This window comes from Podarcis filfolensis (genome assembly GCF_964270895.1).
Source record: "Podarcis filfolensis genome assembly, chromosome: 13".
NCBI lineage: Eukaryota > Metazoa > Chordata > Lepidosauria > Squamata > Lacertidae > Podarcis > Podarcis filfolensis.
The window spans coordinates 6990124-7009389 of record NC_139615.1 but is presented as its reverse complement, the minus strand read 5'-3'; the positions used below and the strand labels follow the sequence as shown (position 1 = coordinate 7009389).

Here is a 19266-nt window from a genome sequence, read left to right as displayed (position 1 = left end):
CCTGGATGCCACAGCGCTCTCCCCAGTTGTGACTCCACCAGCAACTGGTGTTCAGAGACACACTGCCTCCAACGTGGAGGGAAAACAAAGCCCATGCTATATCTTTTTACACTCTTTCATCATGCTGGGTTTTATAGCTGAGTTTTCTAGCCGAAAGGCAGAATAGATGTGTGTGTGTGTATATATTTTCTCCTTTGCCTGTCTCTCTTCTCCCTCCATCCACCAGCACCCTCGTCCCCCTAAGATTAATCAGCCTATTGATCCGTTCCCAGTGCAAATGTTCCTGCCTAGCAATTTGCCAACCCATCCACAGACACATAGGCTTTCTTAATCCCCCATATACATGCCCTAATCTTGCTTCCCATCTGGCTGTGCCTCCCTCCGTGCACCTTTCTCCCCCTCCTTCCCTCTCCATCCATCCTCCAATCATTTACAGCCTTTTTCTCTCTCCCTCTTTCTCTCTCCCCCCCTCCACGCTCTCCCCTCTCCATAAACACACCCCCTTCGCCTAGGTCCACCTGCCTATCATCCAAACACATCCCTCCTGCTAATTCTCCCCCTTCCTTCCTCCCTTCTTTCCTTCCTCCCTCCACATTTGGGCTGCAGGGAGCCGTGGGCATAACCTGGGTTCCCCTCCAAAATTTGGCATCTTCGCCTCTGGGTCTTGGCGCGTTGCGAACAGGTGGGTTTGGGGACACGGACCGGCCTGGCAGTTTCCAAACATGTGCGACTCTCCTCCAGGGCGGGGCATCCCCAGGTTTGTTTGGATTATTTATTTTTCCTGCTTTTTTGTTTTTAATAAGGGAGGGGAAAGGGTTTTTAAAGGGGGTGGGGCTTAGCTGTCAGCTCTGAAGGCAAAGAGAGGGAGCAGGAGGAGGAAGGCAGATCTTCCCAGGGGTGAAAGGCCCCCATTTTACCTACCACCATTCAAAAGCAAGCGGTAAGCTGGGTATAAAGGCTTTCTGCTGTGTGGGGTGGGGGGGTAGGTGGGGGGAGGCGATGTGGGAGCCAGGGGTTTGTCCCCTCCACAGGGTATTGTGCCTTTGTCACCGTGTCTCCGACAGATGTCTGTGAGAGACAGCGTGTGCCAAGACCGGCATTGTTGCACTGATGAGTGTGCCAGCCGGCGTGGGTATGAGCAGAGAACATGGCAGAGCATGAATGCCTCTGTCGGAGACATGAGGACAGTCAAAAGCCCCCATCTTCGACTCGGGCATCCGACAAAGTAGGCTGTTGCCTGGCTGCAAACGCTCCTGCCACAATCTAAGCGGTTATTAAACTGATGTGGCAGCCAGTGCACTTTTCTGACTTGGAATTTTGCACGAAACAATTGCGGATATTCGAACTCTATTCCACCTTGCTCCCATCATACCAGATTGGTGGGAAAAGGCACCCTAATTGCCCATAAGGATTTCAACACTTCCAGCAAGGTAGATTTTGGCAAGCTGGGGGGGTGGAGTGGGGGGTGGGGGTAAAGGGAAATGATCAAACCCACCACATGGTGGTCTCCTTCAGACAACTGAGTACCACTGAGAATACAATTCAGACAGTCCATCTCAGCTCAGCTGAATTCGCCTTTATGGTGCGTGGTGGATTTTGCCTCTAAGTAAGAATCTAGTCAAATCCGATGGGTCTGATGTGTAGTGCTCGCCAGTGTTGTCACAATGTTCACGAGTTTGTCGTAAGTTGTCTAATGTGGTAGCCGCACTGGAGGACCCTTTTAGGCACCCGGTTTCCTCCCACCGCTCAGAGCTGCAAACTGGGAGAAATTATTGGCATGTGCTTTGGTGTGCAACAGCCAAAAGTACAATTTGATGTTCGTGTTCCTGGTTTTATGGTGGTGTTTGAGGACACGCACATTGTCTGCACTGGGTGTGGGTGCATGTAACCTCGCTTGCAAGCAGCGTTCGTAAGGAGCGAGAGGGCTCGTGTGGATAAAAGAGTTTGTCTGTGCCATCGGTGAGATTGGTGCTTCCACAGCGAGTGTGCCATGGGTCCTCATGCAGAAGTAGTTGCAGTTCGCAACACTGCTTTGACAAAGGGTCTGGAAACCAAGCCGTATGAAGAATGGTTGAGGGAGTTGCATGTGCTTAGCTTGGAGAAGAGAAGACTGAGAGGTGATAAGATAGCCATCTTCAAATATCTAAAGGGTCGGACCTGAACCAGTGGATTCAAATTGCAATGAAGTCTTCCAGCTAAATATTAGGAAGAACTTTCTGACGGTAAGAAGCGTTTGACAGTGGAATGGACTCCCTCGAAAGGTGGTGGAATTTCCTTCCTCGGAGGCTTTCAAGCAGAGATTGGATGGCAGAGATCTGTGAGGGATTATTTAGCACTGGATCCCTGCATTGCAGGGGGTTGGACTAGATGACCGCTGGGGTCCCTTCCAAGCCTACAATTCTGTGATTCTAACCCATGCTCTGATGCTGCAGCTATATTTGGGTTGGCTCTTTGTTCTTGCAGCTCACGGGGTCGTGAGTGACATGCCGTAGACGCCTGTCATTCCAGTAGTCAATGAAATGGAGGATAATTAGGTTTGTGTAAGTATTGATGTTTGGAGTGGTATTATCTCTGCTTTTAGGCTCACAGAGTGAGGAATGTCGATGTGTCTGTGTGGTGTTACTGTGCATGCCTCCATATTCCTTCAGTGTTCAGTAGACAACCTATGCATCACATATTTGGGTGCCTGAGAGATGCATTGTGATGCCCGCTTAAACCTTAGCTATGTTTTGAGTCTGAAGCTGTGTACGCACGGCGCATATGGCTTCTCCCATAGAATCCTGGGAACTGTAGTTTGACAAGTAGAATTGCAGCTCTGTTAGGGGTGAACTACAGTTCCCAGTATTCTCTAGGGGTGGTACAATTCGCTACCAGGCTATAAGTTCAAGGTGCTAGTTTGGTCTATACACAGTGTGGGACCAGGACACCTGAAATATTGTCTCACCCCTTATACGCCCGCTAGATCTACAGCTGAGGGCTTCATGCAGGCACCACCTTATCAGGAGGTCCGTTCCGCACAATGAAGAAATCAGACTTTTAGTGTTGTTCCACCTGCCCTTTGGAATGTCTTCCCCTTGATGTGTGCCATCTCTGTTGTCTTCTCGGTGCTTGCTGAACCCGAACATCTTCAGCAAGCCTTTGAATCTGAAGTCTTTCCCAGTTTGCATCTGTGCTAGAATCGTTTTCAAGATATGCTTATTGTTTAACCCCTTGTTTGCTACCCTCGGCTCCTTTGGGAGGAAGGTGGGCTGGGCTATAAATGCAGTCAATACACATGGTCTGTGTATACAGGCACGGTGTGCAGTTGCGTGCACGCACATGCCCTCTGTTGATGTGCGTACACAGCGAACCTGATAGTTTGGGCTGCTTCTGTGTTTCAGTGTCTACTGAACCCATCAGGTGGATCAAATGAGGATATAGTTTTAACCCAAGCATGGATGGCGTTTTCAGGCACATGGCGATCGTGCCGGTGTGCGTGCGCCTGCATTGTGACACTGCCACAAGTATTGGTGTGTTTCCCCAGGGACCACATGCACATGAGATGCAGTCCTGTTGTGTATTGGTGTCAAACTGACATTGTCTCCCTGGGCTGGTGTCGATGCTGGTGTCTTTTTTTTCTGTGGGTGTGTCTGTCCTATGTGAGCAGAAGGCGTTTGTGTTTGCTCTCTCTCTCTCGTTCTATTTGTACATGCTTCTAAGCAGCGGGCCGCGTGTGGGTTTTATTGGCAGGCCCTGGCTGTTCCCGAAGGTGTGTTTATTGCTGTGTTGTGTAGAATTAGAAAGCTGTAAAAGCAGTCCACTTTTCTGCCCAAAGCCAGGATGCTGTTCCCACCTGTCCTTTTAAGATGGCCACCCCACCCCAGCAAAGCTCCTCCTCTGCCTTGTACAAACTGCACACCAGGCAAAGTGTATTCCGTTACTGCATCTCCAACCTAGAGAAAGCTCTGCCAGTTGAATTTCTGTCTGTATTGCAGAACAGGAGGTCTGCAAGGGGGAAAGAAAAAAGCAGCGGGCTGGGGGAGCAGCTTCACTTACTCATACTCCCCTGACTTAGAAAGAGAGAGACCAATATGCAAACCACAACTGTAGAACAGAAATAGACGCCCAGGTGCCTGGTAGCTCAAGAAAGCGAGCCAAGCTGCAAGGGATGGCAATACCCCGCCACACATGTCAAACTACGTGAGGGTCAACCCTGGTGAAAATTCTGTGTGCCAATTCAGACACCGAAGCCTCAACACCGGGTGTCTCTGAAAAGCCATTTATTTCCCGTGGAGCAGAGAAAGAAACTTGACCCACCTTTTCCTATGGGAACCTGCTGTCCTATCAAGATCGTCATAATCAGAGATCCTCCTATGTGTGCAGTATTGCCCAGAAATATTCCTGATTTGGAAAAGGGAAAGGGCCTTTTTCAGTGGCTCCCTCCAATGGGAGGCCTGCCTTGTAGCTTCTCAAATGGCTTTACTTGTGACACTCCAAAATCTTATCTCTTTTGAGGGAGGACGGATATAAGTTGTTGCTCCGTTTTTGGAAGTGACAAGTTGTATCCCACTAGATTAGACCCACTAACCTAAGTTATGTCCATTCACTTCAACGACCCAGCAGGACTAGCATTGGATAAAAGCCGTAGCAATTGCTATGGTCTAATTACGTTTAATTAATTTAATGATTGCTGTACTGTTTCTCTTCTTAGTGTTTTATGGCTGCTTCGTTGAAGGCGATTAAATTGTTAATTAAAATTGCAAACTGAGCCTGCTGCCCCATGCTCACTTGTTTAGTAGAAATATTATTACGTTTTTAAATTTTCATTTGACACTTACAAAGTACCCACAATTTTTAAAGCACTGTACGTATACTAAAAAGTACACCAGTCCCTGCCTGCAGGTTCATAATCTTGAGTCATGATCCAAAAGGAAGAGGTAGAGAAAATGTGCTTGTCTGTGAGAGAGAGATGTGCATTGTTTATGTGCTTTACTGTGTCTCTAGCTCTACGGTGTGTGTGTGAAAGAGAAGGGGAGTTTGGTGCTTCTAACCAAAGCGTGATTGTGTGTTGCTCATGTTGAAAACCTGCAGAACAGATACACGGTATTGCACACGCTTTGGCTACATACATAACATAGATTTCAAACACACACACACACACACAGAGAGAGAGAGAGAGAGAGAGAGAGAGGAATGCTGGGAACTGTGCATTATGAAAGGAGCTGGGAATTGTAGCTCTGTGGGGGTAAACTACAGTTCCCAGTATTTTGGGGGGAGAAGCCATGACATTAAAGAGGTAAATGGGTTGTAAATGAATGGTGTGCACTCAGCATCCTTCCCTCCTTCTCCCTCTGTCACGCCCCTGGTGAATATATTTGTATTTTGCTAGCCATAAAATGCCACGTGGGAACATAGGCATTGCCTCAGAGAATGTGTGCTGTTAGCCTGGCACACGAGCCTAGTTGGTATTCTGTGTGTGGCATGGTGCTGTGATGAAAATAATGTTTACCATTTAGAGATAACTCAATATTTCCTCAGAGATACTTGTGGACATCTCAGCTACAAAAGGGCAAGCAAACAAAACCCACAACAATTTCCATATTCCTTTTTTTCCAGACATTATTTTTGAGGCAGAGAGTACACTGAGTATCTTTGGACAACCTTGTGATATCTCTACACCAGTGGTTGGCAAGGTTTTCCTCGCCTTTTCACTCCAGCGGAGATCCCTCCATGGGATCGCGCGCACGCGTGAGCGCCCACGCTCATGATTTCCAGCGTTTGTGTCTGCGCAGACACAATTTTCAGTGTCTGCATGCGCAGACATGATTTCCGGCGCCGCAGAAGCGAGTTCCTGTGCCATGCTGCCCCGGTTTAGCGCAGCGCGCGGGGACTCGCTGAGCGGGCGGCTCGGTTCAAGGGCGGCTCGTGGGCCAGTTAAACGACCCCTATGGGCCACTTGTGGCCCATGGGCCTTAGGTTGCCAACCCCTGCTCTACACCCTGTGGTAAAATTAATGGGATCTATTCGCTTTCCCAGACTGTCCCTTTCTGTGGTGAAGAGCCAGTGAGTGAAGAAGAACCACACAAGTATCATAAAAATAAACGTTATAAAATACAAATGCAAATAACAAGAATGAAAACGGCATCACAAAACCAATACATTCTGGGTTAAAAAAACTATTTAAGAGTCCATTTAAAGCACGTGGCTTCCCCTCAAGAATCTTGCGAACTGTAGTTTGTTAAGGGTGCTGCGAATGGTGCCTCCGTGAGGAGGGGTAGCCTATAGTTTCCAGGATACTTTAGAGGAAGCCATGAAGTGGCATAAATGTACTTTAAACACATGGGGCAGTTGTGACCAAAGATAATTCTCCTGCCACTGATAGCTCAGCTATCTGGGTCGCAGGCAACCTCAGACGCTTCAAGTGTCCTTATTTTCCAGGGACAGTCCTGGATTTAGAGAAGCCGACCCAGTTTCTGATCTGATTGTGGAAGCTCCTACTTTCTCCTTAGGATGTCCCTGTTTTCTTTGGAGAAATGTTGGAGGGTGAGGAGTTATCTGACCCCTGACCCTGAGCGGTTTCAGTGGCCTGAATTGCACCTGAAAATGTTTTGTGTGCACAATATGTCCTGGTGCTGAAACGCTCTGACCTCTTGCGCATCTCGCCCCTGTTCCTGCAGCTTGCCGTCCACCATGACGTTGCCCTCGGCGCTGGCGGGTGCCGGACCACGGCGTGGGAGCATGCCTTTGCCCATCAAGCACCAGCTGGTGAGGGCGTCGGCGGTGGACGAACTGGACTCTCCCCCCAGCTCCCCCGAAGTGGGAAACACTGGGGGGGCCAGCCCCGCAGGAGGACGCGGCCCCTACAAAGTCATGTTGCTTGGCGAGAGCGGGGTGGGGAAGACCACCTTGGCGGCCATCTTCGGAGGCCTTAGAGGGGGCCCCCACCACGAGGAAGAGCACACAGGTGAGCCCAGAAGATGCCAGGGGATGGTGTTGCAATATTTCACTCTGCAAAACAGCAGAAGTTGAACAGGCCCTGCTTTTCTTGCCATACATGCAGCAGAAGGGGAACAGGAGAGAACGGCGTGCTCCACCTGAGGACATTTTATTTTTATTGATTTAAATAGACAGGAGAAGAGCCATATTGGATCAGACCAAAGGCCCATCAAGTCCCAGCATTCTGCTCTCCATTCACCTGTTGAATTTCTGCCTTCCATAGCATTGTTGTTTAAGAAGGGGAAGGTAAAAACTCTCCAGATAAATGGAGGTTTTTGTGTGGAATTTAAGCTGTTAGGCCAGAATTTCAAAGTGACGGCTGTGGGAATTGACTGCTGCAGTGATTTTCTTAAAATCCTGAGGGGAAGCTGGGATAGATATTCTGGAAAAGTTTCAAATCGCTGCTATCTTAAAAACCTGACATCATATAATATACATAGAGTGTGTGTTTGTGTCTAAGGCTGCGTACACACTAAGCCTTCAAAGCACGCTTGCAAATAAATAATGGGCAGGTTGTATGCTAAAGGTTGCTGGAAATTGTGACTCGGTGAGGGATAAACTACACTACCTTGAGATGTTTCTCAAAAAATAATTTCATTTATCTAATTCTTACCCCACATTTATACCCAGAAGGCTCTCCTAGGCTCCCCTTAACTTTTCCAGCTATTAAATGTATAGGGTTGCAGCTAGTCCTGCTCAGAGCAGACCCTCCAAAATTAATGGCCATGGCTAATTTAGTCCCATTAATATATAATATCCCATCCCATATTGAATAGAATATGGTCACATTCTACCCATATAACTTGACAAATCAGCCACAAAGTGGATATTTGGTGGTACAGACATATCTGGCAATAGTTTGTAAGGTGATACTCAAGCTATACTAAACCTCCCTTTCTCTCCCTTTCTTTCTCTCTCCACATTTCTTTTATTCCCTCAGAGGATTCCTATGAAAGAAATTTCTACGTAGATGATGAAGAAGTCACTCTAATATTATACGACATCTGGGACCAGGTAGGTGCATTTCGGTCACCTTCCTATCCATTGAGATGGGATGTACCCAGAGCGTCATCCCCAGCAGGGGGAGAAATATTATAGCAAGAAGTTCTCCATCCCATCTTTGTTGTTGTTGAGTCGTTTACTCGTGTCCGACTCTTCGTGACCCCATGGACCAGAGCACGCCAGGCACTCCTGTCTTCCACTGCCTCCCGCAGTTTGGTCAAACTCATGTTGGTGGCTTGGAGAACACTGTCCAACCATCTTGTCCTCTGTCGTCCCCTTCTCCTTGTGCCCTCCATCTTTCCCAACATCAGGGTCTCTTCCAGGGAGTCTTCTCTTCTCATCCTATCTAAAAGCTGATAAATCTTGCAACACACCGGAAACATTTTAAAATTTAACACACCGGAAACATTTTAAAATTTGTTATTAATGCAAGTAGTTGCGTCAACCATAAGATGGAAGGCATGACCGTATAGAGTTATCTCTTACACACAAACGAAGGAACGCCTTTGATTCTAAAATAAGCAGCTGCTGGGACACAGACTACTTGTCATCCGAAACAACAAAAGGTGATAGTCAATTAAGTTTTACTCAGTGCAGACCCAACGAAATTAACGGGCCTAACATCGTCATGTTTTGTTCCTTTCAAGTGGGTTTACTTTGGGTATGACTTATCTGAATACCACCCACAGAAAATGTGCTCTGGTCTTCAAAGCTGTTGGCTTGTTCATAAGCAAAGGCATGATGACTGAATCAAAACTTGTAACCGGACCATACAATGGAGACTTGTGATTTGATCTCTCATTCCTTTTAGTTTTAACATACAGCTGCCATCAGGAGCAGAAGGGGTGGATTGGGACCGTAGCGGCATGGGAGGGGAATTTACTCTTCCTCCCGAAACAGCATTTTGTGAGTCACCCATCTTCCAAAGTGGATTCATTGCCCCACGAATGGTAATATATATCTTTAAATGGGTGACAGCCCCAATCTAACCAGTCTAGCACAGAACATAGCAGGCTTCATCCTGACAAGATTGAGAGTATTTACACCGGTGGCTCCAGCATCTGCCCTGGTTTTCTGTTTTCAAAATTGCGGTATTCCACAATTTTTCAGGTCTACAGAAATTCTCAGTCAGTTACAAATCCAGCATTCTGAGAATCTCTGTTGTTATTGTTTATTTGAACCAGTTTTCTAGATCTTAAGTCTTAGAGGATATTGTGGGCAATGCCAGGCAATATCAGAATGTTTTGGAGATTGTGGAGTGGGATTTCCAGTTGGCAAGGGCAGTTTTCTCTGCAGCTCTTGGTTACTGCAAGGGGCAAACGGAAACAAGGCAAAATTATGGAAAAAAAAGAAATCATGGCATGGTTATGATGAACGTATGCAATTATATCCAAGATTTACGCAAAGCTAGACAACCGGATGGAATTGCCTTGTTTTATTATTGTTTTGTTTTAGCATCTCGTTTGCATGGAAATGCGTTCCAAAATTGCACAGCATCCCTGAAGTGAGGGAGAGTGGTATGCAAATTTATGCAAATCCATATTAAATTAACACAGCCGTTTGGGAGTCAGGCGGGGGTGGATACCACTGACATGCACGAATATGCAAATTGTTCTGGAAACTGGCAGCATTCTTGGGCGGCTTGATTGCAGCATACAGTGCCATTATGCAAATATAAGGAGAGTGTATCCAACTGCCAAGGAGAATAAGCAACAGAACCCCCATTATCTGCATTACAAATATCCAAATTCCTCGATTATCAAAATCTGCCATTTTCAAATACCTGCATGTTTTCTCCCCTCCCGTGGCTGCCAATTCAGAAGGGCCCAGGGAAGGATCCTGAGGAGCTGCTATATGTTTCAATATTATCTTAACTGCGATTTTGATTATTGTGTTTTGACTTTAGTTGTAAAGTCACCTTGGAACGATTCGTATCCTTCAAGGTGAGATGTGGATAATTATACTGTAATAAAATAAAGTGTAAAACACACTCCTGTTTATCTGAACTTTCCAGTATCCAATTGGAAACATTCAACAGCCATTCCATTTAATATCGCTGTCACATTCACTCTGGTAACATGCTGGATTGATCCATTACACTTTCCAATATATTTAAAAGGTGCAGCTTTGGTTAACGTAATTCTTTTTAATATCACCCACATATACAAAAAACGCAGGTAGCTCTTGTAGAGAGAGAAAGAGGTTGCCTCTTTTAACATGTTGCTGGTTACGACTTCCAAAACTGTTTCCCCCCCCTTCAGAACAATTTCTCTGTGTCTGGTTTTTTAGAATCACATACAGATATAGAAAAATAAAACTTGCATGATTTACTAGCTAATATTTAACAGAGGAAATGCCCATAACAAGTAGAATCACCAAATAATCCACACCAGTGAAAGCACTCAGTAAATTTCCCTTCCAACCCGCCCCCCACCCAATATATGACAGGCACTGTTTAGGAGGAAGGAGTGGGTTTCCCCCCCCCCCCACCATATTGTGGTCCTGTCTTTTGTTCAGGTGGGAAGCCATTTTGTCTTATTATGCCACACCCCCGGCGGCGGCCATTTTGTGACTGGTGCCCGCGGCACTTCCCCCAAAATGCTTGCTGTCAAACAAAGGTTGGCAGCCCCTGATCTGGACACACACATGCCCTCACATTTCCTGACTTTGACCTCTTCCCTCCGCGCAAACTTTTCCCGCAGGGAGATCCCGGAGGCTGGATGCAGGAATCCTGCCTGCAGACGGGAGACGCCTTCCTGTTGGTTTTCTCGGTGACCGATCGCCGCAGCTTCACACGGGTCCCTCCCACCCTGCTGAGCCTACGGGCTGGGTGCCCTCGGACAGACCCCCCTATTATCCTGGTGGGGAACAAGAGCGACTTGGCGCGATCCCGGGAGGTCTCACGCGAAGGTGAGTTGCCAGAGGTGCCGCTCCCTAAACACTGGGGAGATCGCCTGCGCACCATTCCAGATGGCTTCTGGTCTACCATTTTGGAATAATTCGTTCTCTCTGAAGGGCCAAGGCAGGAGAAAGAACACAGGAGAATTGTTTGCTCGTTTATTTTCTCCTTTTCATTTCATTTTTAATTGTTTATTGAATTTTACAAGAAAAGAGAAAGACAAAGAAAGATAAACAAAGAACAATACATCACACTATAAACACGTTTATATAAATATTTTCCAAAATATAAACTAAAAAAAAGAAAAAAGAAAAAAGTACTTTTCGTAACCCATATTACCAAATTCATGCTTCAAACATTACAATATATAACTCCTAGTTAAAATATTATAAAGGACTTCCACCGCATTCACCGCACGTCTCTTATTTATCTTGCTCGCCTCTACATCTGTTCTTCAATCATTTCCCTTCCTTAGATTCTTTCATAGTCAGTCAAATCCTTATGTTCTGTATACTCTTCACAAGGTTAGTCTAGGCACAACCAAACTTTCGTATTTGAGCCCTGCTTGTATAAATATTCATTTAAGTATTCCCATTGTTTCTGAATTATAGCTTTTGATTTATGCCTTATTAAATCCGTCAATTTTGCTAACTTCAGGTACTCACATAGTTTACATAACCATTCCCCTTTTGTTGGGATATAATTTCCTTTCCAATGACTGGCTACCAACGTTCTCGCTGCTGTTGCATACAGAAAGATGTTAATTTTGTCTTTGGGGATATCCTTACTCAAGATTCCTAGTAAATATGCTTCTGCCCTTTTGATATATGATACTTTTACCATTTTTTTCATCTCTTCATGGATCATCTCCCAAAATTTTTAATCTCTGGACACATATGGTATAGTTTACTTTTCTCATGTTTCTTGCCTCCATTACCAGAGGGCCGCAGCCTAGCTGTCATGATGAACTGCAAGCACATCGAGACGTCCGCGGCGCTGCATCACAACACGGAGGAGCTCTTTGAAGGCGTTGTGCGGCAGATACGGCTGCGCCGCCGTCGACGCGAGGGTGATGGCTTCAGCAGGGAGGGGGCCGGGGGCCGGCGCGAGAGCCTCACCAAGAAAGCCAAACGCTTCCTCTCTAGCCTTGTGCCGAGGAATGGACGCTTCTTCAAGCAGAGGTCAAAATCCTGCAACGACCTTTCAGTGCTATGAGCCCCATGGCTCCCCATCGCCAGCATGCCAGAAATCTCTGCAACAAAAGGAAACACGTAAGACTCCCCTTACCCTCGACTGCATTGAGCTCAGGAGAGCAGCCACGTCGACCCAGGGGCAGTTCCCAAACATAGCAAAGCTCCCAAAATCCTCCTTGGCTCAGCTCTCCTCCCATCATCTTCAATGCATAACCGAACAAACTATTTGCTCCTGTCCTCTGCAGCAGCTTGGCTCCTTGAGAGGGCTTCTCAAACAATCAAACACACGAGTTTTACAAAAAACACACGTTTAATATACAGTATGCTTTACAGGACCTGGAGACACCTGCTCTCCAAACTCACGTGCCTCTCACCTTTTCAAATATTGCTCGTGGCACTCTTGTGAGATTTATTTTCTTGTCTGCCTTTAAGGGTGTCTTGTCTTAAAGGTGCCCAACTGGTACAAAACGCTTCAGTCAAGAGACTCAGGACTTCTGTTCGGGATTTCTGTTCCTTTCTCGTCCGTGACGCTCAGGTGCCCATAATCTCTCATGGGACAAGATTTTTTTTTTCAAGGCACTAACTCTAGAGTGAAACGTTACGTCTACTGTGTATGTAAACAAATGGCCCCTAGACTCTTTGCGCAAAGCCTTATCCGTCGTGCTAATTTACTGTATCTTAGGAGGTATTTTTAGAGGTGCTGTTTTTTGCTGCCCTCTGCGTCCTTACATATACCGAAGAGGATATAAAATGGTGGACGTTTATTTTCTCTATAGTTGTGCGGCGCACCTCGCTTTTCAGAGGCCCTTGCTTAAAGGCACCGACTTTAGAATGTCCCTTCCTGTATGGTCTAGCAAACAGGAATGCTTTGTGTTCGCTTAAATGTTCAACTTTGAAAAGGTAGTTAAAGGCACCAGCTGGGGGATATTTCAATCTCATTGCATCGACACAGTGGAGGAATAGACCTCTAAAGCTTTGTGTACCTCACTTTTAAAGAGCACGTAAGGGCACAACCCTGTGCTTATTTCAGCCAGCTAACTGCAGCTTTGGAAAGCTTAATTCGTTTGCTTAATGATGCTTTCTATGCCAATGCTCACCTTTTAAACAATTGTTCTGTTTTTTTAAAAAAATTATCCTTAAGGAATTCATCGAAGGAATTGCTGTTTTAAATACCAAACACATATGCTTCTCTTTTAATATCATCACCCACCTGAAGGGCACACTCCCCTTAAGGAGAGCCGTTGTGGAAGATGGATTACCAGTTAACCGCCATATCTAGCACATCGTTTTAAAGAAGCCATCGCAACAGCAGCCTTCTCAATTCAGCTACAGATGGAGAATTCTCCACATGCCGTAGCTTATAACCTCCCTTTTAAGAGGCAGACTAAAGGCACAAACCTCAAAGCATTTGTGACTGTGGGGCAGGGATGTGTGTGTGTCTTCTGACTGACTTGCTGGACCTTTTGTTTCGAAGGCTACAACCAATAATGAAATGGAACAATTAATGATTAACCAGCTTGGAGCCTGGTTATTTTCTTAAAGGGACAGGGATTTTATTCCTGGAAGAAGACTGCTTTCAGATTTCAAAATGACAGATTTGAAGGATGTAGCCTTATATGTACACCCCGCACCTGCCAAAAAAAACAAAAAACCACCTTGAGGAAGACTGCCTGACAAATGCTGTGTGCTTATTTTCCAATTAAAGCCATTTTCTATTATAGTACCTTCATTTATCTAACCCTTAGCGTCTGGGCCAGGGGTTGCTCAGAACCATTAGAAAGTGGTGTGGGATGTGGGGAGCAACAAAGGAAAGGGATGTAAAAGGATGGACTGGCAGGGAAGCTGCAGGGAGGGCAGGAAGAACGCAGGAGGCAAGGCAGTGAGTGGTAAGCCAGGATATTACTTGCGGAAAGGCCATGAAAATTATGTGATCCTGGAAGTGCACATCTCCTACTCAAGAAATGGACGTTAGGATGATTTGACAGCAGGGTGGGGCGTAGGATGAGAAGCTCAAACGCACTGGACATCCATTGTGTTCACGACCGGATCAGGGCAGTTATACGTGAACCCATTTTCCATGTTTGCCCTCAGGTGTTTTGAGGGAGATTGGCTGATCCACACCTTTGCTCAGCCTGTTTCCCCTGGGTCAGAGCGCTTTTCTTGTCATTCTGTGCCTTGCGAAATAGAAAATAAAATCAATCCAATCTTACCCACTGAATTGGATCAGATGCACGGAAAAATCGGAAGAAAAGTTTTGCTGAACCGAACTTCAGCTCAGCAGGTCAGATCACATTTTCGCAAGGCAGAACAGTGAGAAAAGCTCTCGAACCCAGAGGGAATTAATCAGGACGCAACACAATCGAAATAAGGGTCAACCCAAAGGGTGGCCAAGCTCACGGCTTTTGGCATGTGTCCCTTAACTTCCTGGTGAAATCCTGCAGGATTTTATACCACAAAATCCTCTTTTTTGTTGTGCTTTAGTGCAGGATCTCCCCTCCAGACTCAGCAGTGGAGGAAACATCGCAGAACGACTTGTGAATTAGAACCATGTGTGGACAACAGGGCAGTGTAAATCCAACACTAATTCCCTATTAGTGAGTCAGTACTCAAAGAAAGTACTTCTTCGTGCAATGCACAGTTAAACTACGGAACTCGGCTCCAGAGGAGGCAGCAGCAATGATCGACAACCAAGGTGGCTTATAAAAGAGGACTGAACAAATTAATGGAAGACAAGGCTATAAACAGCTACTAGGCACAATGGCTAATGCTGCCTTCGCTGAGGCAGTCATGCTTCTTGAATTACCACTTGCTGGGAACCACAGGGAAGATGCTGTTGTGCTGAATCCTGCTTGCGTGTTTCTCACAGGCATTTGGTTGGCTGACAAGACGGGGTGGTTCACTGACCTGATCCAGAAGGCTCTTCTTTTGTGTTCTTAAAATTGCAAAGTGCATCCACAAAAAACAAGCCAAACAGAAAACCCACCAGTATGGAGGACCCTCCAAGATATGATTTCGGCTCAGCTTTGCAGGGACTTGGCTGTGACAAGAAAGAAAGGCCTTCTGCGCATGATCTGTTATCGTCCATTCCTTCATCCGTTCCCTGGGCTTTTATCCATTGAGAGCAGGTTTCAAGGGGCTGCACTTTGCCTCTATAGGCTGGGGGTTGGGGAAAAGACAGATCAGGAGCAGGAGAGGGAGGAAGAGGAGGCGGTTTGCCTACAGAAGCCGAGGCCCGATGAGCAATGAGAGTGGCACAGCAGTCAGCGGGCCTAGAAGCAAAAGGCAGTGCTAGGAGCCTGCTTAAGATGCAAGCTGTGTGCCTCCCCTCATCAGAAGAGGAGACAGGCTGACGGTTCAAGCTGTCAACGCTTGCCAGGGGCCCTCCTACGCCTGCCTTAAAAGAGAAGCACCTGCAACGAAGATTGCTATTCCCTCACCACCGACACTCCACTTTCTGCAAAGCTTACCTTTGCACAGATCCAAAGCACCGCTGCCACCTTCAAAACCTCCACCCTGAGCCGTGACAGGCACCCTTGAGGTGTCACCGCCTCTGCCCCTGTGTCCTTACCACTGCTAAGGAGTGGGTGAGGAGAGAAAGGGGCTTATCAAAAACTTCAGAAGCGCTTGCATTTTCTGAAGGAACCAGCTGGTCACACCTCGCAGCCACAAGGCAGACTTGAGGTGGGTGGAGGGCGTCTGAGTCAGCAGGTTCTGCAGAAAAAAGGGGACCTGAACACCTGGATGTGTTGTGTGTTCTGTGACCCCTTTGCCCCTTACAAGTTCTTAAACTTGGGAGGGCATTAAAAGAGAGCCAGGTCAATTGAGGAAGCAGAAGGCTATTGAAGGTAGTAAGTAAAGGGACCCCTGACCATTAGGTCCAGTCGTGGCTGACTCTGGGGTTGCGGCGCTTTATTGGCGGAGACAGCCGGCGTACAGCTTCCGGGTCATGTGGCCAGCATGACTAAGCTGCTTCTGGCAAACCAGAGCAGCACACGGAAACACCGTTTACCTTCCTGCCGGAGCGGTTCCTATTTATCTACTTGCACTTTGACGTGCTTTAGAACTGCTAGGTTGGCAGGAGCAGGGACCAAGCAATGGGAGTTCACCCCGTCGCGGGGATTCGAACCGCCGACCTTCTGATCAGCAAGTCCTAGGCTCTGTGGTTTAACCCACAGCAAACATTCCAGCAGTGGCCACTGTGAGAACTAGATGGACTGCTGGCCTGATCCAGCAGGCTCTTATGTTAAGCTATAGATGTATTAACACACACACCTCCCTATGTATATTAGAAATCCTTACATTACACATTTTGAGTACAGTATAATGCTATACTGTTGCTGCACACTGGTTGTATACTTGCTGAATGTAATGTGTGAACACTCCTGCAGTCAGCTATATAGCCAAGTGGGGATTTGAACATCCCTCAGCTTCTAAACCAACCCTCTTAGCATGCTGGTCCTCAAAGTGAATATGCCGCCCATACCAGAATTGAACCCATAAGAGAAGCAACAGAATGCATCCCCGAATTGAATTTACTTTCAAACCAATGACTAAAAATGCCTCAATAATGTATTCTTTCCCCTTCACACATCTCCAAAACCAGATTAACTGGTTTGAAGCAGACCCTCTCATTTTCATGCACAGGAGCACGTAGCACTGATTGCTCATCAACTATAGCACAGGTGTGTTCACCATGAAGATGGCTCTTTTTTTAGAAAACAAAGAAAAGAAAAAAAAGGGTAAAAAGAGACAGCATTTGTTCAGTAAACACCTAAATGCAATTTCAGGTCACCAAGGACGGAAGTTGCCGCCATACAAATATTGCAGAAATATTTTTGCACAAGGAGCAAGGAATGCTTTCGACTCCACTGCCTCCTAGCTTAGCAAAACCAAACCCACATTGCAGCCCCTTTTTCTCTCTCCCCTCCCCAATTCCTTCCTTTGCCAGCGAAAGCTATCAAAGCTATCACACTTGAGAAAACAATGAGGAACAAAATGTCTTCCCCTCCCCCCTTCCTTCCCTTTCCATGGCTCAAGTATTCAGAAATTGGATGAGCAAGAAAAGGGGGGGGGGATGGGAAGATGTGCATCTCTTCACCATGGAAACACCCTTATGGGTCCACAGCTGGGTGGTTGCCATGGAGACAAAATGTTTCCCATTGCCATAGCGATGATCATCGATTGAGCAAGCTGGCAGCCAGACTGCCACCCTAGTCTTCTGCAACCGAAATCAAGGACAAGGGGCTTGGGGGGGCAAGCAGGCGGTGGAAGATCTGGGGTCCCCACAGATGAACCCAGGCTTGTAATTAGGGGAAAGGAACGCCATTTGGGAAACGGGAGAAAGAGGTTAAAGTTATTTATGGATCATCACTCTCCGTGTCCCTAGGGGAGGCCATGCAGGTGCATAGCTAGAGGTTGCAGGAGGCTCGGGGGGGGGGGGGAGGAGGATGCTGAATTTGCCAACAGATTTCGCAGTACATTCAGAGCCATCTGCAGCTCAGAGCGAAGCAGCACCTGGGAGCCAGGAGCAGGCAACCGAGAAGTCGTGAGCAGGAAGCAGCAGAAGAATGGGTCACATAATTTACTCCTGGGGTGTGTGCATGCCCTCCATCTCCAAAGGAAGAAGAAAAAGATCTGCCAAGATATCCATGAGCAAAACCAGCATGGGGGTGGGGAAAAATAATAATCTCACACCCTACAAATCACACATTTCTGTCACAAGGATGGAGAAGGGAGCTGGAGGGTTGCTCCTCCGCTCCCACACCAGCTGGATCCTGTGGCTTTCAAGCGACAAACAACAGCCACAGCTGAGCAACTTAATGTGGTGCCGTGAACAGGCTCTGGCCATCTTCCTGCAAGACCAGGAACAAAAAAACCCCCCGAAGCGCATCAATGCATGTACATCTGCACTCACCCAAGCAGTGAACGTTTGACCCAATTACCAACATATGCCTTGTATTTCACAACTCTCTAAACACGGCGAAGAGAACAAGAGGAGAGAATCAGAAAATAAGACAAGGTGGCAGCTCAGGGGAACATGCGCTGTGAACAGCCGTTTTCTCTACGCTAACCACCCTCTCTGCCGGGCAAGAGGATCACGCACACTCGAGGAACCCCCTGGGAATAAAAGCTGCAGGAAATCCTGTGGGGGGGGGTAGCCCATGGATCTTAGCTGTTTCCCACCAGGAGGCAAGCTTAGGTGGGCCAGCCAGGATCAAAAGACCCCTTTGAGTCACAAGGAGGGTGTGTAGGGATGAGTGATGGTGAGTGGGCTGAATCTGGCCCAGGGACACCCAGGCAGCCTAACCGCGGATGTTGACTTGCACCGTTCAAGCAAGGCATCCTGCCCAGAGCGTCGGTGGAAAACAGTCCCTCTCTTTCTCAAATCAGTCATTCCTGAACAGGGAGCCATGGGAAGACTGGTGATGTGCCATAAACAAGTTAAAAGCCAACGGCTCCTGGCAAGTCGACAGCAGGGGAAAGCAGATCAAGATCTAATGGTAGATCTCAAGATCAGCTGTCGGGACCAACAAGGTTTCAGACTCCCAGTTATTTGACAAGAGCAACAAAAACGTGACTACTTCTGCCTACATCAGGCTGCCAAATAAGCTGACAAACTGTGGACTTTTTGTGTCTGCAAATTCTGGGGCAGAAAATAAATTTCAAGGCTGTTGAGGCACCTTCTTACTCTTTAATTCTAATTTTATAGCTTTCGGACCTGGCTCTCATTTTGAGGAAACAAAAGTTGATCCAGCAAGCCTGAAAGTCTGCCCACCCCTAGTCCAGGGCTGCCCTGGACTTCCTCCTCTGGCCTCGGGGCCTTCCACTCATCGACTCCGCCAGGCATGGCAATTTTGCCAATTCTCTGGCATGAGGTGTGAGTGGACCCGTCAATCACTCCTGATGGAGAAATGCTTGGGTAGCTTTGAGGATGTTTCAGTTCTGACTTAATTTGGTGTACATGACTGAAGTGTGCATCTGTCCCCAGACGGTTTGGAAACATTTATCTAGACTCAGAACCACAGCATCCTCCCTGTCTCTCCAACAGTCTTAACCTGACAGACCCTCCCAATTATACTTTCATCCCCATATTTCAGCCTCAACCTGCAGGTGTGCATCACCCCTCAATTCCAGGAGTAGAAGCAACCTCACCTCTTGCTGCCCTTTCACTGCCGCAAAATGAAAAACACACCTAGC

At 47.0% G+C, this 19266-nt stretch overlaps 1 protein-coding gene across 2 annotated transcripts; it reads left to right on the top strand.

The window, feature by feature from the left end:
* Positions 1-564: 564 nt before the first annotated feature.
* Positions 565-13789, top strand: REM2 (RRAD and GEM like GTPase 2). 2 transcript variants are annotated; one of them, XM_083581343.1, is made up of 5 exons: positions 565-757; positions 6657-6943; positions 7916-7989; positions 10680-10887; positions 11817-13789. In XM_083581343.1, the coding sequence occupies exons 1-5, from the start codon at positions 723-725 to the stop codon at positions 12089-12091; spliced, it is 879 nt and encodes a 292-aa protein (XP_083437469.1). In that variant the 5' UTR covers positions 565-722; the 3' UTR covers positions 12092-13789. The 2 variants fall into 2 exon arrangements, with proteins under 2 accessions (XP_083437469.1, XP_083437468.1); XM_083581342.1 differs by having other exon boundaries at positions 590-682.
* Positions 13790-19266: the final 5477 nt, after the last annotated feature.

Excerpts from the sequence above, each read along its gene's own strand:
- REM2 (XM_083581343.1), top strand. The coding sequence starts at position 723 with ATGTGCGACTCTCCTCCAGGGCGGGGCATCCCCAG. Across the intron at positions 758-6,656 it reads CCAGGGCGGGGCATCCCCAG|CTTGCCGTCCACCATGACGT; the intron begins GTTTGTTTGGAT and ends CTGTTCCTGCAG. Across the intron at positions 10,888-11,816 it reads CCGGGAGGTCTCACGCGAAG|AGGGCCGCAGCCTAGCTGTC; the intron begins GTGAGTTGCCAG and ends CTCCATTACCAG.